The sequence below is a fragment of the Lampris incognitus genome, chromosome 3 (genome assembly GCF_029633865.1).
Source record: "Lampris incognitus isolate fLamInc1 chromosome 3, fLamInc1.hap2, whole genome shotgun sequence".
Classification (NCBI taxonomy): Eukaryota; Metazoa; Chordata; class Actinopteri; order Lampriformes; family Lampridae; genus Lampris; species Lampris incognitus.
The window spans coordinates 112,697,861-112,724,532 of NC_079213.1; the positions used below are offsets into that span (position 1 = coordinate 112,697,861).

At 45.6% G+C, this 26,672-nt stretch overlaps 1 protein-coding gene across 1 annotated transcript in view; it reads left to right on the top strand.

Annotated features, from left to right (window-relative positions):
- The window catches only part of atp13a3 (ATPase 13A3), a 95,595-nt gene that overhangs the window by 20,280 nt on the left and 48,643 nt on the right, over positions 1–26,672 (top strand). The window contains exons 3-11 of the mRNA XM_056276345.1: positions 7,878–7,964; positions 13,032–13,205; positions 15,409–15,615; positions 16,972–17,042; positions 18,083–18,166; positions 20,834–20,903; positions 23,800–23,934; positions 25,828–25,900; positions 26,429–26,560. Coding sequence (XP_056132320.1) covers positions 7,914–7,964; positions 13,032–13,205; positions 15,409–15,615; positions 16,972–17,042; positions 18,083–18,166; positions 20,834–20,903; positions 23,800–23,934; positions 25,828–25,900; positions 26,429–26,560 — 997 coding nt within the window. The 5' untranslated portion in view covers positions 7,878–7,913. The remainder of the gene's footprint in view (positions 1–7,877; positions 7,965–13,031; positions 13,206–15,408; positions 15,616–16,971; positions 17,043–18,082; positions 18,167–20,833; positions 20,904–23,799; positions 23,935–25,827; positions 25,901–26,428; positions 26,561–26,672) is intronic.

Sequence of the window (26,672 nt, forward strand, 5' to 3'; positions counted from 1 at the left end):
TTGAAAACCTACTTACATCACTTGGGGCCCGGGATGATGGTGGACTGTTTAAAGCACTGTGGGACTTTACACTAGCGGAGGGATATATTAAAGATGTAGTTAAATACAGGCGCCAGTTGGTCCGTACAGTACCTGATTACAGCAGAGGAGAGTTGATCAGGCCCTGCTGCTTTCCTTTTATTGCTCTTTCTGAACAAAGCCCTCACCCCTTCCTCCTGGATGGTGAGAGGAGGGGTGAGGGAGGAAGGCTGAGGTGGTGAGCAGGAAGATGTGCCAAATTTTCAAACCTATTTTTTCAAACCTTTGTTTGGTAGGTCAGACTCCTCGATGCAAATTCTCATGGGACATAGAAGGGTCTGCAGTTATATTAAGAAACTCGAGATCAGGGAGCACGATTGGTGTACTAATATGGAGTTAGTGCACCATCAGTGGTTAATCATGTACTAATATGGAGCTAGTGCACCATCAGTGGTTAATCATGAAGCAGATTTTGCCTCCTAATTGACTAACATTAACTGACCTGGCACCTCGGTGGATGGTGTATCGTGGTGGGTTTACGACTGAGTTGACTGGATGTTGTTGTTTCAGTAAAACAGAAGGCTGAACATTCCCCATATTCTCTTTCCTGGATCAAGAGTAGGAACTCTTTCATTTTGTTCATGAGGAACTGGACGTTTGAGTGTAGAACAGCCGGTAGTATGGACCATTAGGGCACACACCTGAATTGGTATAGAACTTCTGCTCGTCTGCAACCACCCGGTGCATGATTTTGCAAGTATCCTGGTGGGCAGGATGACAACAATTCCACATGAATGGGTAGATGTTGCTGATTTAGAGTTCCATTTAAATCTTCTCTGATTTTAAGTAGTTCCTCGCGGGTATATTTGTAAAAACATGACGATTTACAAACAAATAGCATCGACAGTAGTGACACAGAAAACAGAGCTTGTACCAGGGCGAGCCTAGCAACCACCATGACTCAAAACTCAACTCAACTTTCAACTCTGCTCAGCATGTCCTCCATATTCATCTGCTCACGTTTTCTGATCATCTCTTTCACATTCCCTGCCCAGCTATCAAACACTAAAGATATGTTCTGTTTTAAATCAGCCATGTTTCATTGCATTGGTCACCATAGACACGCAGATTTTTCTTTTTCATTTAATGTAAACAATTTAGTACTTCAAATGATGTGCAATATAGTTTACTTTCGTCATCAGCCCCTCATGTGTTCTGGGGCTTTAAAGAACATTAGCATAATGTTTAGATCAGTGTTTGGTTTAACGTCTGTGTACTTGGCTCTGCTAATATTTCTCAATCCTTTAACAACTTCTTTCTTTGAAGCAGTCAACACAAATGCGTTATAAAACTGCAAATCATCGCCATTACAAACTCCACAAAAAGTGTGCCGAATGAGATTGCTGTGAAATTAGTTTTGTGGGTTTTTTGCTTCATGGTTCATTGGTACATTACTTTGATTTTTTTTTTAATAAATGGGAAATAACCACTTCGGTAAAAAGATGGATGTGGATACAATTTACAACAGGAGAAGACAGAGAAAGTCTTGTGAGTTTAACTGCTGACCAAACGCTAGACTTTTAACTACTGGTAGTTTCTTTAAGCAAAGAGCGGCAGGTGAACATAGGAACATCCTATATCCCACTCTTAACTTTTGTAATAGTTGTATATATGATAACTTCACTACAAGTTGTGTATTCTTTGAGTGGTAATTGTGAATGTTACTGCATTTAAAACGTTTATTTGGGAAGGGACGATGTACATTAACCAACATTCGAAACAAATGTAAATGTACACTACCGTTCAAAAGTTTGGGATCACCCAAACAATTTTGTGTTTTCCATGAAAAGTCACACTTATTCACCACCATATGTTGTGAAATGAATAGAAAATAGAGTCAAGACATTGACAAGGTTAGAAATAATGATTTGTATTTGAAATAAGATTTTTTTTACATCAAACTTTGCTTTCGTCAAAGAATCCTCCATTTGCAGCAATTACAGCATTGCAGACCTTTGGCATTCTAGCTGTTAATTTGTTGAGGTAATCTGGAGAAATTGCACCCCACGCTTCCAGAAGCAGCTCCCACAAGTTGGATTGGTTGGATGGGCACTTCTTTGAGCAGATTGAGTTTCTGGAGCATCACATTTGTGGGGTCAATTAAACGCTCAAAATGGCCAGAAAAAGAGAACTTTCATCTGAAACTCGACAGTCTATTCTTGTTCTTAGAAATGAAGGCTATTCCATGCGAGAAATTGCTAAGAAATTGAAGATTTCCTACACCGGTGTTTACTACTCCCTTCAGAGGACAGCACAAACAGGCTCTAACCAGAGTAGAAAAAGAAGTGGGAGGCCGCGTTGCACAACTGAGCAAGAAGATAAGTACATTAGAGTCTCTAGTTTGAGAAACAGACGCCTCACAGGTCCCCAACTGGCATCTTCATTAAATAGTACCTGTTAGAGCCTGTTTGTGCTGTCCTCTGAAGGGAGTAGTACACACCGGTGTAGGAAATCTTCAATTTCTTAGCAATTTCTCGCATGGAATAGCCTTCATTTCTAAGAACAAGAATAGACTGTCGAGTTTCAGATGAAAGTTCTCTTTTGCGGGCCATTTTGAGCGTTTAATTGACCCCACAAATGTGATGCTCCAGAAACTCAATCTGCTCAAAGAAGTGCCCATCCAACCAATCCAACTTGTGGGAGCTGCTTCTGGAAGCGTGGGGTGCAATTTCTCCAGATTACCTCAACAAATTAACAGCTAGAATGCCAAAGGTCTGCAATGCTGTAATTGCTGCAAATGGAGGATTCTTTAACGAAAGCAAAGTTTGATGTAAAAAAAATCTTATTTCAAATAAAAATCATTATTTCTAACCTTGTCAATGTCTTGACTCTATTTTCTATTCATTTCACAACATATGGTGGTGAATAAGTGTGACTTTTCATGGAAAACACAAAATTGTTTGGGTGATCCCAAACTTTTGAATGGTAGTGTATCTGAATTAGCTAATAGGCTAGTTTCCATCGGCAGTCCCTTTGCCTGATGTTGTTAGACAGTCTAGGATAATAAAATAGTAATAAATAAATAAATAACAGTTAATATACAATGCAAGAACAACAAGAGCAAACAAACAAGAAAATATATACAGAATATACAAATAATGTAGAAATAGATAATGGCATTAACATGTTAAAGGTGTGTGTGAATAGCATCAATGTTGACATTGTTGGTTCTTAATAAGCCATTTCTTGACATTACACTTAAATGAATAATAGGATGGGGACTCTAATTGATTGTGGTACTGAGTTCCATTGATGTGATGCTCTAAAGGAGAAGACAGCCTGACTGAATGCTGTTCTCCTGAGTGGGATTGTGCAGTCCCCTCTAGCTGCACCTCTAGTAGCTCTGTTTGTGGTAGATTTGAATATGATGAAGCTGGACAGAGGAGGTGGAGCTAAACCATGCGTGATCTTATATAGTAGGCAGACATTTTTGTATTTGATGAGGTTTTCCCAACTAAATATACATTTTTAGAAGATGGCAATTATGAAAAGTAAATGGCTTCTTGTCTAAAGTTTTGAGTTCTTGTTTGTATAATGATTCCAGTGGTTTTAAAGTTGTAGAGTGTGTGTTAGACCAGCTTATCAGACAATACGTGATGTAGGAAACAACCATTGAGTGGAAGCATATCTTTGCTGTCTCCGTTAATAAGAAGTCTCTGGTAAACCTGAAATTTGCAAAACTAAACTTAACTTTATTACAGACCCTTTTGAGGTGGGTTTTGGAGCTGAGGTTTGAATCTATCTATTTGTATTCTCAGATAACTTGTAGTCTCTCCCTGGATGAGAATGTCTTGCTCTACATTTATGCTGTTGCCTTTTGGGAAAAACATAGAAACTGTTTTCGACACATTCAGTTGCAGACAACATTGGTTAAGCCAGGATGTGACCTTCAACATAACATTTGATTGCCGCCTGTTCTGTAGTTTTAGGTAGATCATTAATGTACATGCTGAATAGAATTGGACCCAGTATAGAGCCCTGTGGGACACCAGTTGATAGCGCTAGAGAATTAGATGTATGATTATCCATTTTGACAAGCTGAGAGCAAGATGAGAGGTAGGATCCGATAAGGTTGGCAGATTCTGTGGAAAGATTGAAATTGAGTAGCTTATGCAATAGGATGTTATGATTAACAGTATCGCATGCTTTCTGTAGCTCAAGGAACACGGCCCCTACAGCCTCACCTTTGTACATTGACCCCTTAACTTTTGCTATGAAATAGCATGTAGCCTAGTGGTGGCTAACCATGTGCCACGGAGAGCCATGTGTATGCAGATTTTCATTCCAACCCGACTCCACACCAGGTGATTTCACTGATACAATGAAAACCTGCATACACATGGCTCTTCATGGCACATGGTTAGCCACCCCTGATGTAGCTGTTTCTGTTGAGTGATAAGCCCTGAATCCAAATTGCATTGGGTGCAGTGGGAATGAGCTATTGTTGAGATGGTCAATGATTTGTTCGGCAACTAGTTTTCCAAGCCTTTGATACTATGGCAGACATGCCATAGTATCAAAGGTTAGCACGTATGTTTTACTACATTTATACATGTATATCCATCCTAGCAGAGGAATCCCCCTCTGATGATCTTTTGAGTTTTCTGCCATTTTTTTTCTCTTGATAGGGTTTTCTGTGGTGTTTTTCCTCATCCAAATCAAGGATCCCTTTGGGACTTAATTGTAATTGAAGGCTATACAAATAAATTTGGCTTGACTAAATACAAATAAGTATACAAATATACGTAACATAATACATACATAATAATAATAATATGTTATATAATAAGTCCCTTTGGGACTTAATTGTAATTGAAGGCTATACAAATAAACTTTGCTTGACGAAGTCCCACTGAAACAATTGAATGAAGGAGCAGTTGTGGATGGTTTAGCCAGCATCGACTTTTGACACATACTTTGAGTTTTGTGGCTTGGCAAGCGTCAGCTATTTTAATTGAGTATTGGTAATTAATACATTGTCTAGTGTGTGGAAATGAGGCAATGCACTTGAAACTAACTGGGGTCTTAGAACCCGGATCCCTACATACATGTCTATGTTTTCTCCGTCCTTGTTGCTAGAATTTCTATTACATGAATGTGATGGCCACGATAAAGAAAACCCTCCCTGTTTTACCTAGTAACCTTTAGCGTCACATATTTTGCCTAGTAGCTGAAAGAAAGAACTACCGAAAACATTTTGTTTTGTGTAAGTTGTGCTTTCCCTGCTTATACGGATGGTGTGTCCTTCATTTCGTTCGACTCAACTCCTGATACAGCTGTTCTACGGTTAGTCTTTCTTCTCCCTTGTTGGAGCTCACCTGGTGGTTTCTGACGCTGGACTGATTTTTACACATGCAACTCAAATCGTATGTTTGGTTTGCTGTGGTCATTTGGGGTGAAGGTGGGTCTCCTTGGATGAGACCAAAACATCTGCTGCCCCAATGAAATACTTCCTAGGAGGATATTGACCTTTTGACCCAGACACTTCACTCTGTCAAGATCACTGCTGACTGTATACACACACACACACACAGAAAATCTATCTTTTTGGCAGCTGGTTGGCCCTGGAGAACAGCTGAGAAGAGAAAGGAGATGCCTGGGAGGATGTGTGTGTGTGTGTGTGAGAGAGAGAGAGAGAGAGAGAGAGAGAGAGAGAGAGAGAGAGAGAGAGAGAGAGAGAGAGAGAGAGAGAGAGAGAGAGAGAGAGAGAGAGAGAGAGAGAGAGAGAGAGAGAGAGAGAGAGAGAGAGAGAGAGAGAGAGAGAGAGAGAGAGAGAGAGAGAGAGAGAGAGAGAGAGAGAGAGAGAGAGAGAGAGAGAGAGAGAGAGAGAGAGAGAGAGAGAGAGAGAGAGAGAGAGAGAGAGAGAGAGAGAGAGAGAGAGAGAGAGAGAGAGAGAGAGAGTGTTGTGACCTGACGTGACGTCAAGCAGCTGGGTGAATAGTAATCTGCATGTCTGTGTTACTCTGCTGGATGATTACTGGAGCCTCGGTTATACATTTGTGTACACAGAACAGGGTTGTGGTTATACAGTAGATATACAGATAACAGTGACCAGAAAAATAGAAACCCTATTTCAGTACTGCGTCAGACCACCTTTGGCCCTGATAACGGCTGCTGCAGTTATGGCAGTGACTGAGCAAGGGTCCTGCAGCGTCCCTTTGTTAAAGCTGACTGAGCAGATATCAGCGCTTCATGCAACTGCCTTAAGTTGCTAAACAGATGCTCCCTTCAATGGATACTGCGCTCAAGTTCATCCCAAAGGTGCTTTATGAGACTGATATCAGGGGCTCGAGGGGGCCAGGTCGTTGACGTCATTACACTTGGATGTTCCTTGAACTGGTCCAGGGTGATTCTTGCAGTATGACAGGGAGCATTATCTTGTTAAAAATACGATGAACCTATGATGTTAAGGTGTGTTCTGGTATTAAGGTGTGTCAACTTACAGGTATTATACCTGTATATTATACGCCCCCCCCCATCAGCATGTACAGTTACAACAGTTCATGATGTGTCAAATGCCTCCTTTTGTGTACGCCAAACCCTGCATCTGCATGGTGCAGTTGAAACCGGGATTCATGGCACCAAACAACCTTTTTCTTGTCATTTGCCATCCAGCGCTGATGTTTCTTAAACCACTGCAAATGCCTTTGACAGTTTACCGTGGAAATGAGAGGTACCCCGTTTGGTCGTCTGCTCTTATACCCCATACAAGTAAGAGTGAGGCGTTATGCATTCTGTAGTTATGTGTTGGACCCCAGAATTGTACTGTGGTGATAGTTGTCATAATGTAAACTGGCGATGACGCTTTATAACCGCAGCCTTCAACCAACCGAAGTCTCCACATTCATCTACCAGGGGCTGCCTCCCACTTAGCAAAACATTTTGATGAGGCGTTTTATGTTGTCAATTCATTGTACACATTTGAGATTGCCGCCTTTGAAAACGCCTGCAACGCTATGGTCTTGGAGATGCTCAAATCCACCTTTTTCAAAGTCTGTTAGATCAAGCTTTAAACTGGACTGGTTTCACACAGGAAGTGCTGATATAGTCTGAACCAGACAGAGCATCGGGGAACTTTTGCAGTGGCTGTTATGTCGTGTTGATAGATTCAAGGACCTCTGTGTTCTGTCAGGGGGGAACCAGGTTTCCTGTTCTCCTGTCTGTTGACAAAGGGCCTGCTGCTTCTCAAGTCCATCGTCCGCTGTCTGGTGACTCTTCGTGTTGGCTGTCCTGTGTCAGAACATCTTCTGGGAGGTTCTGCTCCTCAATTGCCTCCTTTTTCTTCCAACTGTGGGAGAATGTGCCATCTTTTTATGTTGCCCTGCAGCACAGTGGATTTGGCTGTCACCCACAACTGTATTTTCTGGAAAGAAAAAAAAAAAGGCAAAACAAAATTGATTCAGATCACATAATTAAAGTAACTTCCTATAAAATTTATAAAACATGAAGGAACTACCAGTGCATATTAGAGCGGCATGGAGGGCATCTATATTTTCATTCCCATTCCTTTTGTTTGTTCTAGCTAATGTTCTTTGTTTTTATTCTAGCAAACATTTCCATCTTTCTTTTCTGTATCTTCAGAGTTGTTTTGTACTGTTTGTCATCTACATACAAGGCCTCTGTGTTGGCTCATGCTGCTTGAATGCAGAGAGTAGATTGCACAGTGTATACTAATGTTCATAATGCTGATGTTGCAGCCTTCTGCAATGTCTGTTGCACAAGTTCATATCACAATGCCCATAAAATCTCCATAATTATGCGGCTAAACTCTGACCTGAAGTTGTCTTTCCTGTTTCCAGTAACTGGGCAGGAGGCTTAGTGAACCCATCAGCAGTATGGAGAAGGAAGACCTGAAAGTCCTCAATAAGGGGGAAGAGGATGAAATGGTGAGTCTCTCAGTTTCTCTCTTTTTCTCTTGCTGTCTGTCTGTCTGTCTTGGTCACTGTCTATCTGTCTCTGACTGTCATTCTCTCTCTCTCCTATCTCTTTCTCTTTTTGTCTTTTTAAATAAAAAGTTGAAGAATTTAGTAACAGTGACACGTTTAATTTAATTTCAGCAGTCTATTTCTAGTTGAAAGTGGTCGAAATGTTGTAACAAAAATATTTTTCAACAAATAATTGCTCCCCAAATTGTTTAGATTTCAATTCAATTCAGTTTATTGTCATTAAAAACAATGTGCTGGCACATGTGTAAAACAAAATAAGGACTGCAGCTTCGCCAAACAGTGCAAGACAGAAAAACACAGCAAACACGCAGTATAGGATATACACAGATGAAGACTTCAGTGGGTAGTCAGGTTCAGGTGGGTAACAGCTTGGAGAAAGAAGCTGCCCCCCCCCCTTTTTTTTTCCTCTCCCCAATTGTATCCAGCCAATTACCCCACTCTTCCGAGCCATCCCGGTCGCTGCTCCACCCCCTCTGCCGATCCGGTGAGGGCTGCAGACTACCACATGCCTCCTCTGATACATGTGGAGTCGCCAGCTTTTAAAGAAGCTGTTTTTGAGCCTGGTAGTGTGGGCTCTGAGGCTCCTGTAGCGCCCCCCCCCCCCAGAGCGCAGGGGGGGGGGACAGTCCATGGTTGGGGTGGGTGGGATCTCTGCTGATGCTGAGAGCCCTTCAAAGGAAGTGTTTGTGATAAATGTCTTTTATGGCTGGGAGCCGGGTACCGGTGATATGCTGGGCCACCTTGAAGACCTGCTGCATTGCTTTCTGGTCTACAGATGTGCAGTTGCCGTACCACACTGAGCTGCAGCTGATCAGGATGCTCTCTATGGTGCAGTGGTAGAACCTTGTGAGAATTTTGGGGGATAGACAGGCACTCCTCAGCCTCCTCAGGAAATGCAGGCGTTGTTGGGCCTTTTTCACAAGGGCCTGGGTGTTTGATGTCCAGGAAAGGTCCTCACTGATGTGGACTCCAAAGAATTTAAAGCTGGAGACACGCTCCACTTCCACTCCATTGATGTATATGGGGGAGTGGCTGTAGCTTCAAGACCTCCTGAAGTCCACAATCAGCTCCTTCATCTTCTGCACATTTGAGGACAAGATTGTTGATGGTGCACCGTGGTGTGAGGTGCTGAATCTCATCCCTGTAGGCCGTCTCGTCATTGTTGGTGATACACCGTATGACTGTGGTGTCATCTGCAAACTTAACTTTTAAATTTGAAGGGTGAGTTGGCATGCAGTCAGTCGTGGATAAAGAGGGAGAAAAGGAGGGGGCTCAGAACACAGCCTTGAGGGGCACCTGTGCTGAGGGTCAGGGTGGAGGAGGTCTGGTCACCTAACCTATTTATGCATTACCTGTATGTATTCTATGTTACCTTGCTGCTTGCAATCTATAGTATTACATTATAATTCTGTTATTTTTGTGTATTTTGTGCATTTGACACATTGCATGTCTATCCATGCTGGAAGAGGGATCCCCCCTCTGTTGCTCTTCCTGAGGTTTCTCCCATTTTTTTTCCTGATAAGGTTTTTCTTGTGGGGTTTTTCCATCATTCGGGTCTAGGGTCCAAGGATCGAGGGTGTCATACATAAGTTGTATTTTGTGTGATTTAAAAGTCCTTAGGTACTACCTTGTGAATTTGGGCTACACAAATAAACTTGACTTGACTGAGGTCTGTTAGTCAGGAAGTCCAGGGTCCCATTACAGAGGGAGGGGTTGAGGCCAAGAGAGAGGACTTTGGTAGTTATTTTGGCGGGGATGATAGTGTTGAAAGCGGAGCTGTAATCTATGAGCAGCATCCGGATGTATGTGTTGTTAAGTTCAAGGTGGGTCAGAGCAAAGTGCAAGGCAGTGGCAATGGCATCTTTTGGGACAGTAGGCGAACTGATGTGGGTCGAATGTAGTCATTCAGACATGTGGGTGTTAATTTCTTGGGGAAAGGAATGATAGAGGTGGTCTTGAGGCATGCCGTTATGTCGTTAGCATACCAAGTTCACTGTTGCTAACGGCCTTCATCCATCGATCTAGTGCTAAGCTAATCGAGGCTGGGCAAGTGTATCTGTAAAACACTTAACACATGAAAGGAACATGAAAAGCATTAAATGAAAAATACAGAATATGAGAAATGAAAATAAAGGATTAAAACAGAGAAATAACAAAGCCAGAAGTGGTTGGTTGGCGCTACAGAGTACTGTACCCCAAAACAACCGGATATAAAAACAGTTTATTTCCGCGGACCCTCAATCAAATGAGCAGTTTTCTTCTTCCACTGGCGGTTGAAAAGTGAAGTAGATAATCTTCCTGTGAAGTTGACGGAATAAGACGACACACATTTTACACAGTCACTTTCGGTTGCTGCCCGGTATAACCACCATCTTCTGCCGTTGGCAGCAGAATAGCTCTGTTGGAGCAGTGACAGCTCAGACGTGGTGTCTTGCTCAGAGGCTTGTAGTCGGTGGTTATTATGGGGAAGGAAGAAAGCTACTAATTCACGGGTCCTTCATCTGCACTGTGGATTTGTACTAACAACCTCCCTGGCCCAAGGCAGCTTCGCTAACCTTGGTTCTCATTCCATCTTTTTGATGGAACTGTATGTTGATAATTTGAAAAGATCAGACGAGGGTGTTTATGCTTCGGGTAATGGAGGTAGCGAGGCAAGGCCCACCGTTTAATCTCAGCAAGATGTGATCTGAAGATGGCCTCCAGTTAGAGAGGACCTGGCAAGGCATGTAAGTGGCTACGCATCAGGCCGCTGGCCAGACCGCCACAACTACCCGGGTCTGTGCTGAGAGGAAAGGCTGTTTAGCCAGCCACACAAGGTCATGATGCTGGCTGGTCCAAGAATCGATCAGAATCATGTTTATTGGCCATGTAGGTTTGAACACACATGGAATTTGACTCTGGTTTCATGGTCTCTCAGTGTACTTAACATGGAATAACAACACTACAACACAACGTATACAGGTGAAATAAGAGGTGGTAAGACGCAGTGGTGCCAGAAGTGGTTAAACAATAAGAAGATAATAGGATGGAAAATGTTGAAATTCAGTCCACAAGTGTAGCTATTTTAGCCAGTGAACATTTACTGGAAAAGAATTTCCATTCATCCATCCATCCATTATCCGAACCGCTCATCCTGCTCTCAGGGTCGCGGGGCTGCTGGAGTCTATCCCAGTAGTCATTGGGAGGCAGGCGGGGAGACACCCTGGACAGGCTGCCAGACCATCATGGGTCTCACATACACACACACACACATTCACACCTAGGGACAATATAGTACGGCCGATTCACCTGACCTACATGTCTTTGGATTGTGAGAGGAAACCGCAGCACCCGCAGGAAACCCATGCAGAAACGGGGAGAACATGCAAACTCCACACAGAGGACGGCTTGAGACGACCCCCAAGGTTGGTTTACCTCGGGGCTCGAACCCAGGACCTCCTTGCTGTGAGCCGACCGCGCTAACCATTGCGCCACTGTTCCACTATATATATATAAAACACATCGAGAAAAAATAAAAACAGCATAAAGTAGGTCTGTCAGTTGGAGGGCTGGGATCTTGTTGATTAGTCTGAGCAGGGGGCGGTGGGGGGAGGGCTGCCTGAATATTGCAACCAAAGGTCTCAAAATATCCCATCTTTCATCAGAAAATATAAAAATCAGTGGGTATTGAGCTGCATCAACTTTTTTATATGTCCCTCTTTTGGAGAAAACCTCATTTCTAGACAAGCTTGCATGCTCGCCCCTTCAGTTTCTTAATCTGATCTGTTTCTCTAATCTCGTTAATATCCCCCTTTAATAAGGAAAAGAACCTGTATAATAAAATTAAATGCACCTTAATTCCTTTCATATTGCAGGTCTGTAATACAGATATACTTTTCTTTTTTTAGATTTTTTTGGTATTTTATATCCTTTTATTGGATAGCTACAGTGGAGACGAACAGGAAATGGGGGGAGAGAAGGGTATGACTTGCAAAAAAGGGTGCCGGCTGGATTTGAACCGGCAACGTTGCGACCATGTGGTATGTGCTGTAACGATAATTTAAACGACATGACGAGTGGAAAGTGTGGGGGCCTGGTAACCTCCTCTGTTTTCATATAGTTCAACAGTGGTAACAGCATAGAGTGAGGGTTGAGCTACTGTATTATTTATTTGTTGATTTATTTCAAACGGCATGGTGGTGCAGTGGTTAGCGCAGTCACCTCACAGCAAGAAGATCCTGGGTTCGAGCCCCGGGGTAGTCCAACCTTGGGGGTCGTCCCGGGTCGTCCTCTGTGTGGAGTTTGCATGTTCTCCCCATGTCTGCGTGGGTTTTCTCCGGGTGCTCCAGTTTCCTCCCACAGTCCAAACACATGTAGGTCAGGTGAATCGGCCGTACTAAATTGTCCCTAGGTGTGTGTGTGTGTGTGTGGGCCCTGTGTGATGGACTGGCGGCCTGTCCAGGGTGTCTCCCCGCCTGCCGCTCAATGACTGCTGGGATAGGCTCCAGCATCCTCGCGACCCTGAGAGCAGGATAAGCGGTTCAGATAATGGATGGAATGGGTGGATTTATTTCAGTGAGATCTAGTGTTCGATGTCCACACTTTACATGAACTGTAGTCCAGCGCTGTGAGAATGTTATTGGTAGCAGGGGAAGCAGAATTAAATATCGCTCTGGAAAGTTGAAATGATTTCAACTTTTTTTCGCTTGCTTCACTCTCAAGTGTGGTTGCCTCTCTATCCATGTCTGTAGTCTGCCAACACAGACTGCAAAATGTCCCCGTCTCTTATTGAAAGCAAATGGTAACAAGATGATAGCCTTCTCTGTACGAAAATGGCTTCCACCTGAAACGGCTGTTCTACAACTTCCTTTTCCAGTTTAATTCATGAAGATGCATTAAAACTATACTGCATTATCTACCCATATTATAGAACTCACTTGAGGGAAAACCTCACCGACGTACCCCGCTGCTGTTACCGTTTCCTGTTTTGCTGCCCTACTCAAACCAACCTCTGCCCTCTTTATCCAGGAGCTGCAGGGCTACCGTCTGTGTCGCTGGCGGATGGCCCTGGTGGGCCTCGGGGTGCTGTGTACGGGCGGCTTCCTCCTCCTCCTCCTCTACTGGATGCCGGAGTGGTGTGTTAAATCCACCTGCAACCGCACCATGGTCTGTGACGCGCAGGTGGTGCTGCTACGCTCTACGGTTGGTAAATCCTGCTGAGATCATCCCGTTTTTCCTTGACTGTCGTACCTACTACTACAGGATGATATGTGTGAGCTGGTGTTAACGGAGGAGAAGAAGAAAAAATAACACTGATTTTCCACAGTGAATATCGCAGCCTAGGGATATAATGGGATTATTAATCTGAACACTGAAAAATTGAAAACAGACATCAGGTGATTAATATTATCAAGAGGATGTCACTTTATTATCTATGGAAATGCCACTTGTGTTAACAGGTTCCTCTTGTTTTGGGGAGGATGGTGGGGGTGCTTTTTACAGTTGCTGCCATAGTGCACACATCACATGGCCAATTAGTCAGAGTTTAGGCTAATTTAAATTGATTTATGGCTAAATAAAAAATAAAACTAGTTCACCATTCACCCCTAAAATTACATAAGAAGTTTCTGGTGAACAGGAGATATTCGCAAAACACAGCATGCAGTCGTAACATCAGGCTACTTAACACATTTTAAACAACTCTGACCCACCATGTCCTGGCTTGCAGATTTGCATTTGTCAATTTAAAATATGCAGACACACATAATGTGGTATTATTTCAGTATAAAGTAGTAGCGGAGCAAATTCACGTTTGCAGCGGCCTCAACCAGTACCGGAGTGGAAAGATGGCGGCTCAAATTTGTTTGCAGCGGCCTCACCCAGTACCGTCCATGCAGTGTCTTTGTCCACGTCTATGTCTAAGTTTGTCTTCATTTGATGGCTGGGAGAGCTGGCGCTGGGTCAGCTGGGAGAGCTTGGTCTACTGCATCTTGTAGGCCCAGGGACCATGGCTCAGCTGTGCCTGAAGAGGTAACACTGAGGGCGGTCTGATAGGACGCAGAAGCGGGGCAGCCTAAGCTAACTGCAAGCTCATGCAGACCGGCAGGTCCGATAACACTGAGGGTGGTCTGGCGGCGGCCTCGCCTCGCCTAGCCTTGACTGTGTTTTCCGTGTGGAGTGCGGGGAGGTGGATTGAAGGTGTCTGGCTGGGAGAGCTGGCGTTGGATCAGCTGAGGGAGCCTGGTCTGCTGCATCCTGTGGGCCCAAGGACCACGGCCCTGACCGGAGCTGTGCCCGAAGAGGAAACACAGAGGGCGGTCTGACAGGACATGGACGCGGGACAGGCTAAGCTAACTGCTAGCCCATGCAGACCAGCAGTTCCGACAGTCATCCTGGTTGGCGTTCATTCTCCTGGACAGGGATTTTTTTTTTTTTTTAAGATATATGTGTTACTTTGGATATGTGTGTTCTTGTAGTTCTTGTAGTTTTTGGATATGTGTTTTTGTCTTTGTGCTGCACTGGTGTGGGCTGAGGGAAACATTTAATTTCACGTGCGTAAGTGCATGAAATGAAATGACACATAGTGTTTCTGATTCTGATACTTGGGCAGCTTGGCTAGTGTTCTGTGCGCAGCTACAGGGTGTGACAGGCTGGGCATACGGACCAGTTGTGGTGGTTTGTTGGCAGCAGCCCTCCTGGTCAGTGGCGGCGGTTAGCAGGCGTTCCCTTGTATTGGCACTTCTGGCCTCTAGGGGATAGTGGAGCCTCGGTACACTTGAGCCATCAGGTGGGCGGGAAAACTTCCATCTCTGGCGGGCTCCGTCCTTTGCCATGCCAAGTTTTCCGAGCGCCAACAGGTCCGCTCAATGTCTCGCGCCAATCTCTGGCTCTCTCTCAAATATATACTGTATTGAACATTCAACATAAGATACTTTAAGGCTTGTAGGCTTTTCAAACACTGCCGTCACCACAACTGCCACGGATGCAATCGGCTGAAGTCACGGTCACTAGTTAAACCGAAACACCTGCAAGAAAGCAGTCAGGTTGTTACTGCAGGCAAACTCTCCAGCTCAGACAGGCTTGCTGGGGTTTCGTCCAATCAGATTGCGACTCATTTATAAACAGCCTCTCAGAGCCTATCAAGGACTTCGCTATTTCATCTACTCCCAGGTTGGTCCTGCCTACATTAGTTGGCCCTTTACTGATTGTATTTGAGACCTTTTTGATGAGAGTTGATCGTTGTTATTGGGGGAAAAAAATATGGTATATCTCCCACAATTAACTGACAACTCGACTATGTTTTGGGAGTAGTTGATGAATACTAAAATGCAGCAGTAGTGAATGCCCTAATATATATATATATATGTGTGTGTGTGTGTGTGTGTATATGTGTGTGTTTAAACAGGATGAGTTCCGACGTTGGTTCCTGGCCAGGGTGCGTGTGATGCTGGCCCCAGGGATTAACCCTTTCCACAGCCTGGAAACCCAGACCACCTCCCCCTCTTCCCCCTGCCCCTCCCCCTCCATGGCCAACGGACACACCCCTCATGTCTCTGAGGAGAGCCCCGGCGAGGAGCTGATCAGGAGATATGCGGACTACCAGCCCACACAGGTTAGAAATACACAATACACATATAAGATAGACACAAAAACATACACACAAATGTAGACACACTCAAACAAGCCCACACAGCAGGACACAGGCTAGCCCACAAAAGTCCACAAACACAATGTTGTGTGTGTGTAGATGAATCCAGTTAGGGTTAGGGTTAGGGTTGTTTGCGCTGCCGCCATTGCTGCGGTGGCAAGTCATAGTGAGTCAGTGCGGTGTTGACAGTGACAGCACCATGGGTAGTAACCCTAACCCTTGATAAATAGAGACTGACTACTGTTAACCAGGCAGCACGGTGGCGCAGTGGTTAGCGCAGTCGCGTCACAGCAAGAAAGTCCTGGGTTTGAGCCCTGGGGTAGTCCAACCTTGGGGGTCATCCCGGATCGTCCTCTGTATGGAGTTTGCATGTTCTCCCTGTGTCTGTGGGGGTTTCCTCCGGGTGCTAACAGTGCTATGGTTAGCCAAAACCTACTGTGCTGTTGTTACTGGGAACAGTCTCTTAATGTTCTAGATCCACTCCTGGCGAGCATCTTGGTCCACTTCTGGTGAGCGTCTTGGTCCTCTGCACGCCCAGGGAATCTATGTAAAGAGTACGGTCTCAGACAGGGGCACTCTTCATCAAGGAAAGGCTTGTGTATTTTGCATTCAGTTTTTGCCACTACTGTTGGGGCAGCTGGGAACTGCACAGGTTCTAACTGAACTCATAGATCTCATTGTCAAAAGTAACACTACATAGACAGTAAAGGTAAAAGTAGAAGATTCTAGACTTCCTATGACAGCTTGCATTCAATTGCACGCGTACGCCACCTCAGTAATGGCGACTTGTTTAGTCCCGGTACTTCCCTGGATTCATGTATGAGTATACTAAACACCAAACACGTTAGACTATAGCAACAAACTTTTACATGAACCGTTCCAGCCTCAGTAAACCAGTTGGGTTGGCGTAGGCACAGCGCTTACAGACAAGATTAACTGCTGCAGCACAACAAACTCCTGTTTCTGATACCACCAAGTTTTAAAAATTAAAAATGACCCCCATTTGTGGTGGCAACAGACAGACTTTCCATCTTCCCACCCACTTGATTTCTTTGCTAGTTACGCACACGAGAAATGAGAAACAGTCACAATGTATACACAATGCATACAATGAGAACACAAACCCAAGGTGTAAATGAGAGGGGCATGATGGGATTGCTCACTATATACTATCAGATACCGGGTGGATATAGGGTCTTTGTGATGTCCAACTTCTGATATGAACAAGTACATTCTCTGTCTCTCTCTCTCTCTCTCTCTCTCTCTCTCTCTGTCTCTCAAAGATATAACTTAGTTGTTGATTTATTTCTCCGCCTCCAGATTCGATATTTCACACTCCACAGCACAAAGTACTACTGGAGCGATGACTTGCAGAACTTTGAAGTTTTAACGTAAGGACTCTGCGTTCACTTATCTACTGCAGCTTTACAGCTCACTTTTACTGCCTGTTTATGAACACTCTCCACTTGTGTAATTGCTCACTGTGAAACTGAAGTCACTCAGACCAGCCAAGTAAATTTACTGTTTGGTACCATAATATGTTTTGTGTGTGTCCGGGTGGCGTAGCGGTCTATTCCGTTGCCTACCATCATGGGGATCCCCTGTTCGAATCCCCGTGCTACCTCCAGCTTGTTCTGGTGTCCCTACAGACACAATTGGCCGTGTCTGCGGGTGGGAAGCCGGATGTGGGTGTGTCCTGGTCACTGCACTAGCACCTCCTGGTCAGTCGGGGCACCTGTTCAGGTGTGAGGGGGAACTGGGGGGAATAGCGTGATCCTCCCACGCGCTACGTCCCTCTGGTGAAACTCCTCACTGTCAGGTGAAAAGAAGCAGCTGGTGACTCCACATGTATCGGAGGAGGCATGTGGTGTCTGCAGCCCTCCCCGGATCGGCAGAGGGGGTGGAGCAGAGACCGGGACGACTCACAAGAGTGGGGTGGTTGGCCAAATTCAATTGGGGAGAAAAGGGGAGAGGCAACCACTGTTTAATTACACCAGTGCTTCTTTTCACATATTCTGCATATATGGAGTAAATTTCTACAATTTTGAAATCATTTTGAATCAAAAATGCGTATCCAATCAAACATATTTTTTTATTTCGTTTTCTTTGTCTCACTATGTTGTGCCATATTTTGAAAAATTTCTGCATGCATGACATGAATTACAATTTTCATAATACTCATGTATGTTCACTGCACATGTTTTAGTCGTGTTATACGTGGGTTGAATTATGTTAACTAGTCCCCATGTGATCTGTTGTAATTTTCTTCCTGTATTTTCTTGCTGGCTTCTGCTGTTTGCTGCTGGAGCAGCTCAGCTTCCATTTGTCATCATTTAGATTTTCCTCTGATATTACCAAGTAAAATATGTGGGAAAAAAAACACAGCACAGGACACTGTATTAACCATAAGTCCCCCTCTCTGATCCTTCAGAGGCCTGGAGGACCTGCAGGTGAGCTGCTCCTCTCTCCACTCCCAACACACCGCGGGTCTAACCAGGCACCAGCAGGAGTACAGGTAACCTCGCTGCCATCTCACACAAAAGTAGTCCACCTCTTCCCACCTGGACATCCACCCAAAAGATTCTGGGTTAAAGTCTGGGTCCTGGGTTAGCCTTCCTGCTCCCAACTGTGTGTCTTCCAGGCCCACGATTATGAGGGTTGACACTCTAAACAGACCTCCTAACTAACTAGCTAACTAAGAATAATTAAGAATGTATCTGTCAAAGGAGGGTAAACGAGCTGGTGTAATGTTTTGTTGGAATGAAAACCTGCATCTGTTTGAAAACCACTTGCCCAGTGCAAACAGTGTTTTGAGGTAGTAAGCGGGGCCATACGTCCTGTTCAGAAGGAAGTAGGTTGGTCTTTGCTTCCACAGCGTTAACTGCTGTAAATGATTGACACGTTGTCACTTTGACACAGAAGTAACAGTACTGGGTCCACCTGGATTTGCTTCTCAATATGCAGTGACAAGCAGTTAAACTGTAAATTGGACTTTGTACTTCAGAATGTGTGTGCATTTGTGTGTGAGAGTGTGTGTGTCTTCTTAAAGTGTTCTTATGCATGCTCAATAATCCAGATAAGAAAATCCCAGAAAGCTGAATCAGTTCACCTGGACACAACGTTTATTGAGGGAAACGTTTCATCATCCTTTAAGTGACCTCCATGCAGGTATCCCAGTGGGGATACCTGCGTGGATACCTACACAAACCGACACAAACAGAGCAATATAAGTGTACGCTGTTAACGCTGTACGCTGTCAGGTGCCAGGAGGGTTGCTGTGACTTGTACATTGGGAAAACCAAACAGACGCTGGCCAAGAGGATGACACAACACAGAAGAGCTAACACGTCAGGCCAGGACTCTGCAGTCTATACCATCTACAGGCCAGTGGCCACTCCTTCAAGGATGAGGATGTGAACATCCCTGATAGGGAGGAACGCTGGTTTGAACAGGGAGTCAAAGAGGCCATCTATGTGAAGAGGGAACGACCATCCCTGAACCGGGGGGGAGTCTAAGGGCCCTGACACACCAGGCCTACAGTCGGCCATCAGCCAGTCAGGCCGAGCATCTGTGACCCTAGTTTTTGAGGTGTGTCCTGTACCGTTGGCACTGGTTGGACCCCTGTCAGCAGCTTTTCAGCCAATTCAGCATGTTGAATCAGCGGAGCCCGTCGGTGAGAGAGGTCACTCTGATTGGCTGTTCAGCTTAGCAAATGAGTGCAGAACACACAGGCTAGCTGGCCATTAGCTGTAGTCTTTGCGGTGTGTTCAAGCGCTACTTTTTGGCCCAGACGGCAGGCGACGTGAGGCGACGCAACAGTCGGCCTTCATTGCCGCTAGTCGGTTTGGTGTGTCTGGGCCCTATGTGTACATCTGTCACCATCTTACAATGCTGAGATTGCAATCATACCCAAATCCTCTGTGAATAGTACACATGGCCATTGAAAAGTCATGGCAATTTGCATATGAAACTGATCGTTGGTTTGGGTCGTTATGCCACTGTATTGTTTATAAGGGTGGGGACACCTGCAGTCAGTTGAGACTGAAGAGGTCACTTGGATGAGTGATGAAACATTTCTTTCAATAAGTGTTGTGTCCAGATGAAGCGATTCAACTTTCTATGGTGTTTTCTTAAAGTTTCAGCCTAATATTGGGCTTGATTATGATCATCCATTCAACTCAATTTTCTAGAGAGTTCAGACAAGTGGTGTAATACTCGCACTTATGGCTGCCAGTCTCCATGAAAGCCACATTAAAGTCGCCTGTTTGAAATTAGTCAGGCTTTACTTGTTTTCTACACTGTCATCAGCATAGAAACAGAAGTGTCGCCAGTGAGCCACAGAGGCTGGTGTATTGAAAGATGGGCAACTTTCTTTTCATTAATTTTTATTTTATTTAGTCTAAAGAAACAAACAGTAGACCTCTATATGTAGACAAACTTACCAGCAACTACCCACATGTACCACCACATGGATGGTGGTCTTCCTCCTCAAGTTCTCATTACTACCAGAGGTTGATTTTAAAGAAAAGTTCTCGTCTTACATAGGACATCCAAGAGCTCTTTTTGAGATCGTCCCACACTGAATCGAGTCGAATGACTAAAGAACATCTGAAGTCTCCCACCGTGGTTGTCTTTGGAAATCACCTGACCGTAAAGTCAATCCCTGGCCGCTGTACTGTTTCAAGTGTGGAGGTTCCAGATAACAGACCCTTTGGCCTGGGCTCAAAGCTGGATCATTAGGATCCCAGGTGTGACCCATTTGCCATCGTGGCTTTGCACAAGGCTCTTCACCCCAAACTCATCCATACTGTGCTGCTGCCATACTGGGCAACACAGGTAGCAAAAAACCAAACTGTTTTGTTGCAACAAATGGGTTAATAAAAGTGTACCAGACCTAAATCAACTGTATTTGACAGGGTTTGCATCGTCGCTCCTTACAGACTGGTCAGTGGCCGTAGTTGATGTTAAAAGGGTTGTACTGATATCAATCATTACATTCTTCTCTGTTTTAACTCCCTCAGAACAGGAAGTTAGAGAATCCAACATCCCCCTTGCTTTTCTCGTCTGCCTCGGCACTAAAGTAGTTGTTCAGACCTCTGAATGTAGGCAAAGCTGTGACTGATGATGTTTAACAGATTGTACTGACGGGACTGTTGGCTCTTCTCTGTTTGACCCCTGACAGGAGGCTGTTCTTCGGAGTGAATGAAATTGCTGTGAAAGTGCCTTCTGTTTTCAAGCTGCTTATAAAAGAGGTGAGGCCCCAAACTGGAATTTTATCCACAGAGTATCCTCTTGAGAGCCAACACTCGGTAACACTATTTGAAGGGGTATGTATAAGACTGACACGACACTGTCATAACCATGACATTTGGTCAGTTGTCATTTTTAATGGAAAGTTGAGGCTGTTTGAGATGTCTTTGCATGCTACAGACCTGCGAAATACCTCAAGTCTAGCAGCTCGATCCCACTCGGGTCGCTACAACAAAGACATCTCAGACAATGTCAACTTACAGTTAAAAAGGACATAATTGACCAAATAACACTTAATGACAACAGTCGTAAACATTCATAAAGATTCCTTCAGGTCATGGTTATGACAGTGTCATGTCAGTTTTATTCACACCCCTTCAAATAACCACACTTATTTAGCACGAGGAAGAAATCCTGACACTACTCGCGCGTACTGGTGACGATAAGTACCTTTTAAAAGGATTGTTGCCATAGTTACCTTTCCATCCATTATCCAAACCGCTTATCCTACTCTCAGGGTCGCGGGGATGCTGGAGCCTATCCCAGCAGTCATTGGGCGGGTGGCAGGGGGACACCCTGGACAGGCTGCCAGGCCATCACAGGGCCCACACACACATTCACACCTAGGGACAATTTAGCACAGCTCGTTCACCTGACCTGCATGTCTTTGGACTGTGGGAGGAAATTGGAGCACTCGGAGGAAACCCACGCAGACATGGGGAGAACATGCAAACTCCACACAGAGGACGACCCAGGATGACCCCCAAGGTTGGACTACCCCGGGGCTCGAACCCAGGACCTTCCTGCTGTGAGGCAACCACGCTAACTACTGCGCCACCGTGCCACCATAGTCAACTAATTCTTTGGAGTTCCAACTTACATTTAGAACCCATTTTTGTTGTTACATCCATTAGTGATGTACAGCAGTCTCTAAGAGTGACCTGGTGCAGTGCAAGACTTCAGTGCATCGGTCACCTGCCATAAACTCTGAGAATTACAACTACGCCAGAGGGTGTGGTGCTCTGTTTTTTCATGCTGTTTGGGCATTTTATTGCCCTGGAATGCAAAATGTGAAAAACTCATACACACGGGTTGGGTGTCCCTTAGAGAGGACCCGGTGTCCGGGTAGCGTGGCGGTCTGTTCCGTTGCCTACCAACACAGAGATTTCCGGTTCGAATCCCCCGTGTTACCTCCAGCTTGGTCGGGCGTCCCTACAGACACAATTGGCCGTGTCTGCGAGAGGGAAGCCGGATGTGGGTATGTGTCCTGGTTGCTGCACTAGCGCCTCCTCTAGTCGGTCGGGGCCCCTGTTCAGGGGGGAGGGGGAACTGGGGGGAATAGCGTGATCCTCCCACACGCTATGTCCCCCTGGTGAAACTCCTCACTGTCAGGTGAAAAGAAGCGGCTGGTGACTCCACATGTATGGGAGGAGGCATGTGGTAGTCTGCAGCCCTTCGCGGATTGGCAGGGGGGGTGGAGCAGAGACTGGGACGGCTCAGAAGAGTGGGGTGATTGGCCAGGTACAATTGGGGAGAAAATCCACAAAAAACAAAGAAAGAGAGGACCATTAGATTAGATTAAAACTTTACACAGATTTGACTGTTCTTTTAATTTTTCTATGGTTGTTTTATTTTGATACCAGATTAATTGAGCCTGTGATGGACTGGCGGGCCTGTCCAGGGTGTCTCCCCGCCTGACGCCCAGTGACTGCTGGGATAGGCTCCAGCATCCCCGCGACCCTGAGAGCAGGATAAGCGGTTTGGATAACGGATGGATTAATTGAGCACTTTGAGCCCGATATCTGATGATGGCGAGCCTTAATGTGGAAACTGATTTTTACTTCTCCAAAATTGGTCGAACATTGGCCCACCTTTTGTAAAGGCCGTCCCTTACTCAGAAGGTCATAAACAGAATACCTGCAACGGGTGTGCGTGTTAGAAGCCATCTGTTGTGCTAAACTGCCCTGAAATATAAATGTTAAGATATTTCACACTAAAATATTGGAAAACAACTAAAGATGGACCTGCAGTGTCGGTTCCTTGTAGACTGGTTCCAGTGTAAATGGTGTCAATGACTGTACAGTGCCGCTGGTATCTGTCAGCATGTTATAGAAAAGAGGTGTAGCGTGTTTAGTTTGTTCTGATGTGCTGTTGATGTGGAATCGGTGCTGATGCAAAGAGTTGCCAGTTCTGCTACTTGCAGACATCAGCCGGTGAAGAACTAAGACAAAGTGTCCCATGCTGATCTTTACATAGCTCTTTTTAGCTTGCTGATCCCACACTGCAGTATAAACATAGTATAAATGTAGTGTAAATGGCTGTATTGGATGTTCTGTGGTTATTTTTATTGAGGCACTAGCTTCACTTGTGTCTCCTACCAAGAGACCTCCTCTAGCAGCATAAAATCTCTCTCCCCCTCTTCCTCTCTGCCCCTCTCTCTCCCTCTCTCTCCCCCTCTCTCTCTCGCCCCTCGTTCTCCCTCTCCTCTCTGTCCCTCTGTCCCCCTCTCTCTCGCTGTCTCTCTCCCTCTTTTGCTCTCTCTCTTGCTCCCTCTCTCTCGCTCCCTCTCTAGTCAAAAGGATGAAGTGGCACAAGAAGGATCAATTCAGTGGTGCTAAAACATCTGTACAAAACATGAAAATAATTCTTGGTCTTAAAGTGGATGAAGCAGAGAAAAGTAACCTCTGGGACACATTATTCTGTGTTTACTTTGCTGTTCTACTGCGTGTCCCTCGGTGTGGTGTAGGATTTGATGATTCAACCAGAATACACTTGTTAAATGTTTTCTTTTGATGTGTATTATTTTTTTATTATTTTGTCAAAAAGTCTGACTACAGATTATTGTTAATCTCAATAAATCTGTTCTTTCTCTTTTCTCATGCCCGTGGCCTCCTGTAGGTCCTCAACCCCTTTTACATTTTCCAGCTCTTCAGTGTGACCCTGTGGAGTGTGGATGAGTATTATTACTATGCCGTGGCCATTGTCTTCATGTCACTCATATCCATAACTACCTCCCTGTACACCATCAAAAAGGTAAGACCCTCGATCAGCTGTAAACTTAGGCCGTGTGTTGGGGCGTCCAGGTAGTGTAGCGGTCTATTCCGTTGCCTACCAACACGGGGCTCACCGGTTTGAATCCCCGTGTTGCCTCCGGCTTAGTTGGGCGTCCCTGTAGACAAAATTGGCCGTGTCTGCAGGTGGGAAGCCGGATGTGGGTATGTGTCCTGGTCGCTGCACTAGCACCTCCTCTGGTCGGTCGGGGCGCCTGTTCAGGGGGGAGGGGGAACTGGGGGGAATAGCATGATCCTCCCACGTGCTACGTCCCCCTGGTGAAACTCCTCACTATCAGGTGAAAAGAAGCGGCTGGTGACTCCACATGTATCGGAGGAGGCATGTGGTAGTCTGCAGCCCTCCCCGGAGTGGCAGAGGAGGTGGAGCAGAGACCGGGACGGCTCGGAGAGTGGGGTAATTGGCCAAGTGCAATCGGGGAGAAAAGGAGGGAAAAATCCCCCCCCCCCCAAAAAAAAGTAGGCCGTGTGTTAGCCACGTCATGTCCATGAGATGAGGTGAAACCGGTGGCTCTCAAGGATCCTTGAGGGTTTTCTGAGGAATGGGTACAATTTCACCTTGAGTCACCAGAAATAATAAATGTATAAGAAGGACTGTTGGAATTATAATTTTCCCTCTTTCCACTGCTATCATCCCACACCTATAATGTCAACAGTAACACAATTCAACACAAAATTAAAGTTTCCCTATGGATCCTCGGCAAGGTAGTCATGACTTTGTGTGTCTATATGAAGAGCTTAATGTGAAAATGGGGCAGCACGGTGGCGCAGTGGTTAGCACGGTCGCCTCACAGCAAGAAGGTCCTGGGTTCGAGCCCCGGGGTAGTCCAACCTTGGGGGTCGTCCCGGGTCGTCCTCTGTGTGGAGTTTGCATGTTCTCCCCGTGTCTGTGTGGGTTTCCTCCGGGTACTCCGGTTTCCTCCCACAGTCCAAAGACATGTAGGTCAGGTGACTCGGCCGTACTAAATTGTCCCTAGGTGTGAATGTGTGTGTGTGTGTGTGTGTGTGTGTGTGTGTGTGTGTGTGTGTGTGTGTGTGTGTTTGTCTGTCAGCCCTGTGGTGGACTGGCGGCCTGTCCAGGGTGTCTCCCCGCCTGCCGCCCAGTGACTGCTGGGATAGGCTCCATCATCCCTGCCACCCTGAGAGCGGGATAAGCGGTTTGGATAATGGATGGATGGATGGAATGTGAAAATGTTGGGATGGCTTCTGGGTTAAATGGAAGAGAAAAGGCCCCCAAGCGGGCGCCACCTATAAGAATTTAGTAAACTCTAATGCTTAAAAACACACAGTGCATCATAAAACTAAGAGAGACTTTATTCATCCTCGTCGGGATAGTGTTGATTTGATTGATTTTTTTTGGTATGTTTTGCATGAAATTTTAAAATTTCTGACAAACATCAGAAATGACATTGGTACTGGAGCCAAGTCTGATCCAGAAAAAACCCTTTCCAAAACATTACCTACGCAAGACCCGCGGCCAGTCGGAGCCGGTCCAGACTGGGATTGACAGGTTTACTCTGGTCTCAGACACACAGACACCCCCATCCCACTTCAAATGTAGTCCAGACTCATTCAGACTCATCTGTACACGGTCTGCTGCGCCTGGAGTTCACTAGTTCACCCACTGTTACACACACACACACACACACACACACACACACACACACACACACACACAGGAGAAACAATCACAGCAGTGATGAGGGAGAGAGGCAGGGAGAGCAGGATGAAATACAAGAGAATGACGAGCTGGAGGAAAGCTGAGAGGCTGTCAGAAGTGTATCATTTGTTGTAAACTAATGTTGTCGTTATTTTATGCAGTAACGTTGTCTTCCTCTGCTCTGTCCCCGACCTTCAGCAATACGTCATGCTTCACGACATGGTGGCCACTCACAGTATTGTCCGTGTGTCCGTGTGTCGGGCCAGCGGAGGTTTGTCAACTCTCACTGTTCGTTTTTTAACGGGTCGCTCCTTTAACACCTCTCACCCGCTGCACACCGCCATTCTAACCCCACCCATGAACACATGTCGTTCTGTTTTGGGCAACTCTTGGTCTCAGTCACCCACCACCTCGGCTACACTCCCACCGGAGGCTGCTTTGGTGGCGCACTGCAGAGTTGGAGAATGTGTGTGTGTGTGTGTGTGTGTGTGTGTGTGTGTGTGTGTGTGTGTGTGTGTGTGTGTGTGTGTGTGTGTGTGTGTGTGTAAGAGATGCCTCAGCTCTTTTCCTGCTGCCCAGAGAGGCACAAGTAATGAGAGACATGCTGAATAACACTCCAGGGCTCTGACGCACAATATATCCCCCTCTTTGTCTTTCACCTCACCCGCTACCTTCTGTTCCTCCCTCCCTCCCTCCCTCCCTCCCTCCCTCCCTCACATTTTATACCACGCACTCGTTTCTCTCTGTCTGCATTCCATCCATTCATTCTCCTCTTCTCCTCTCCCGCCAAACTTCACAGACATTGAAGAGATAATGTCCACTGATCTGGTGCCCGGAGACGTCATGGTCATCCCTAGCAACGGGACCATCATGCCTTGTGACGCTGTGCTGGTCAGCGGCACCTGCATTGTCAACGAAAGCATGCTAACAGGTCAGAGATCACGGGTCTTCTTGGCTGGACCAGACCAGGCGGCCAGCCCTACAAACATGAATGTCTCTGACTGACTGACTGACTGACTGACCGAGTGACTGACTGACTGATA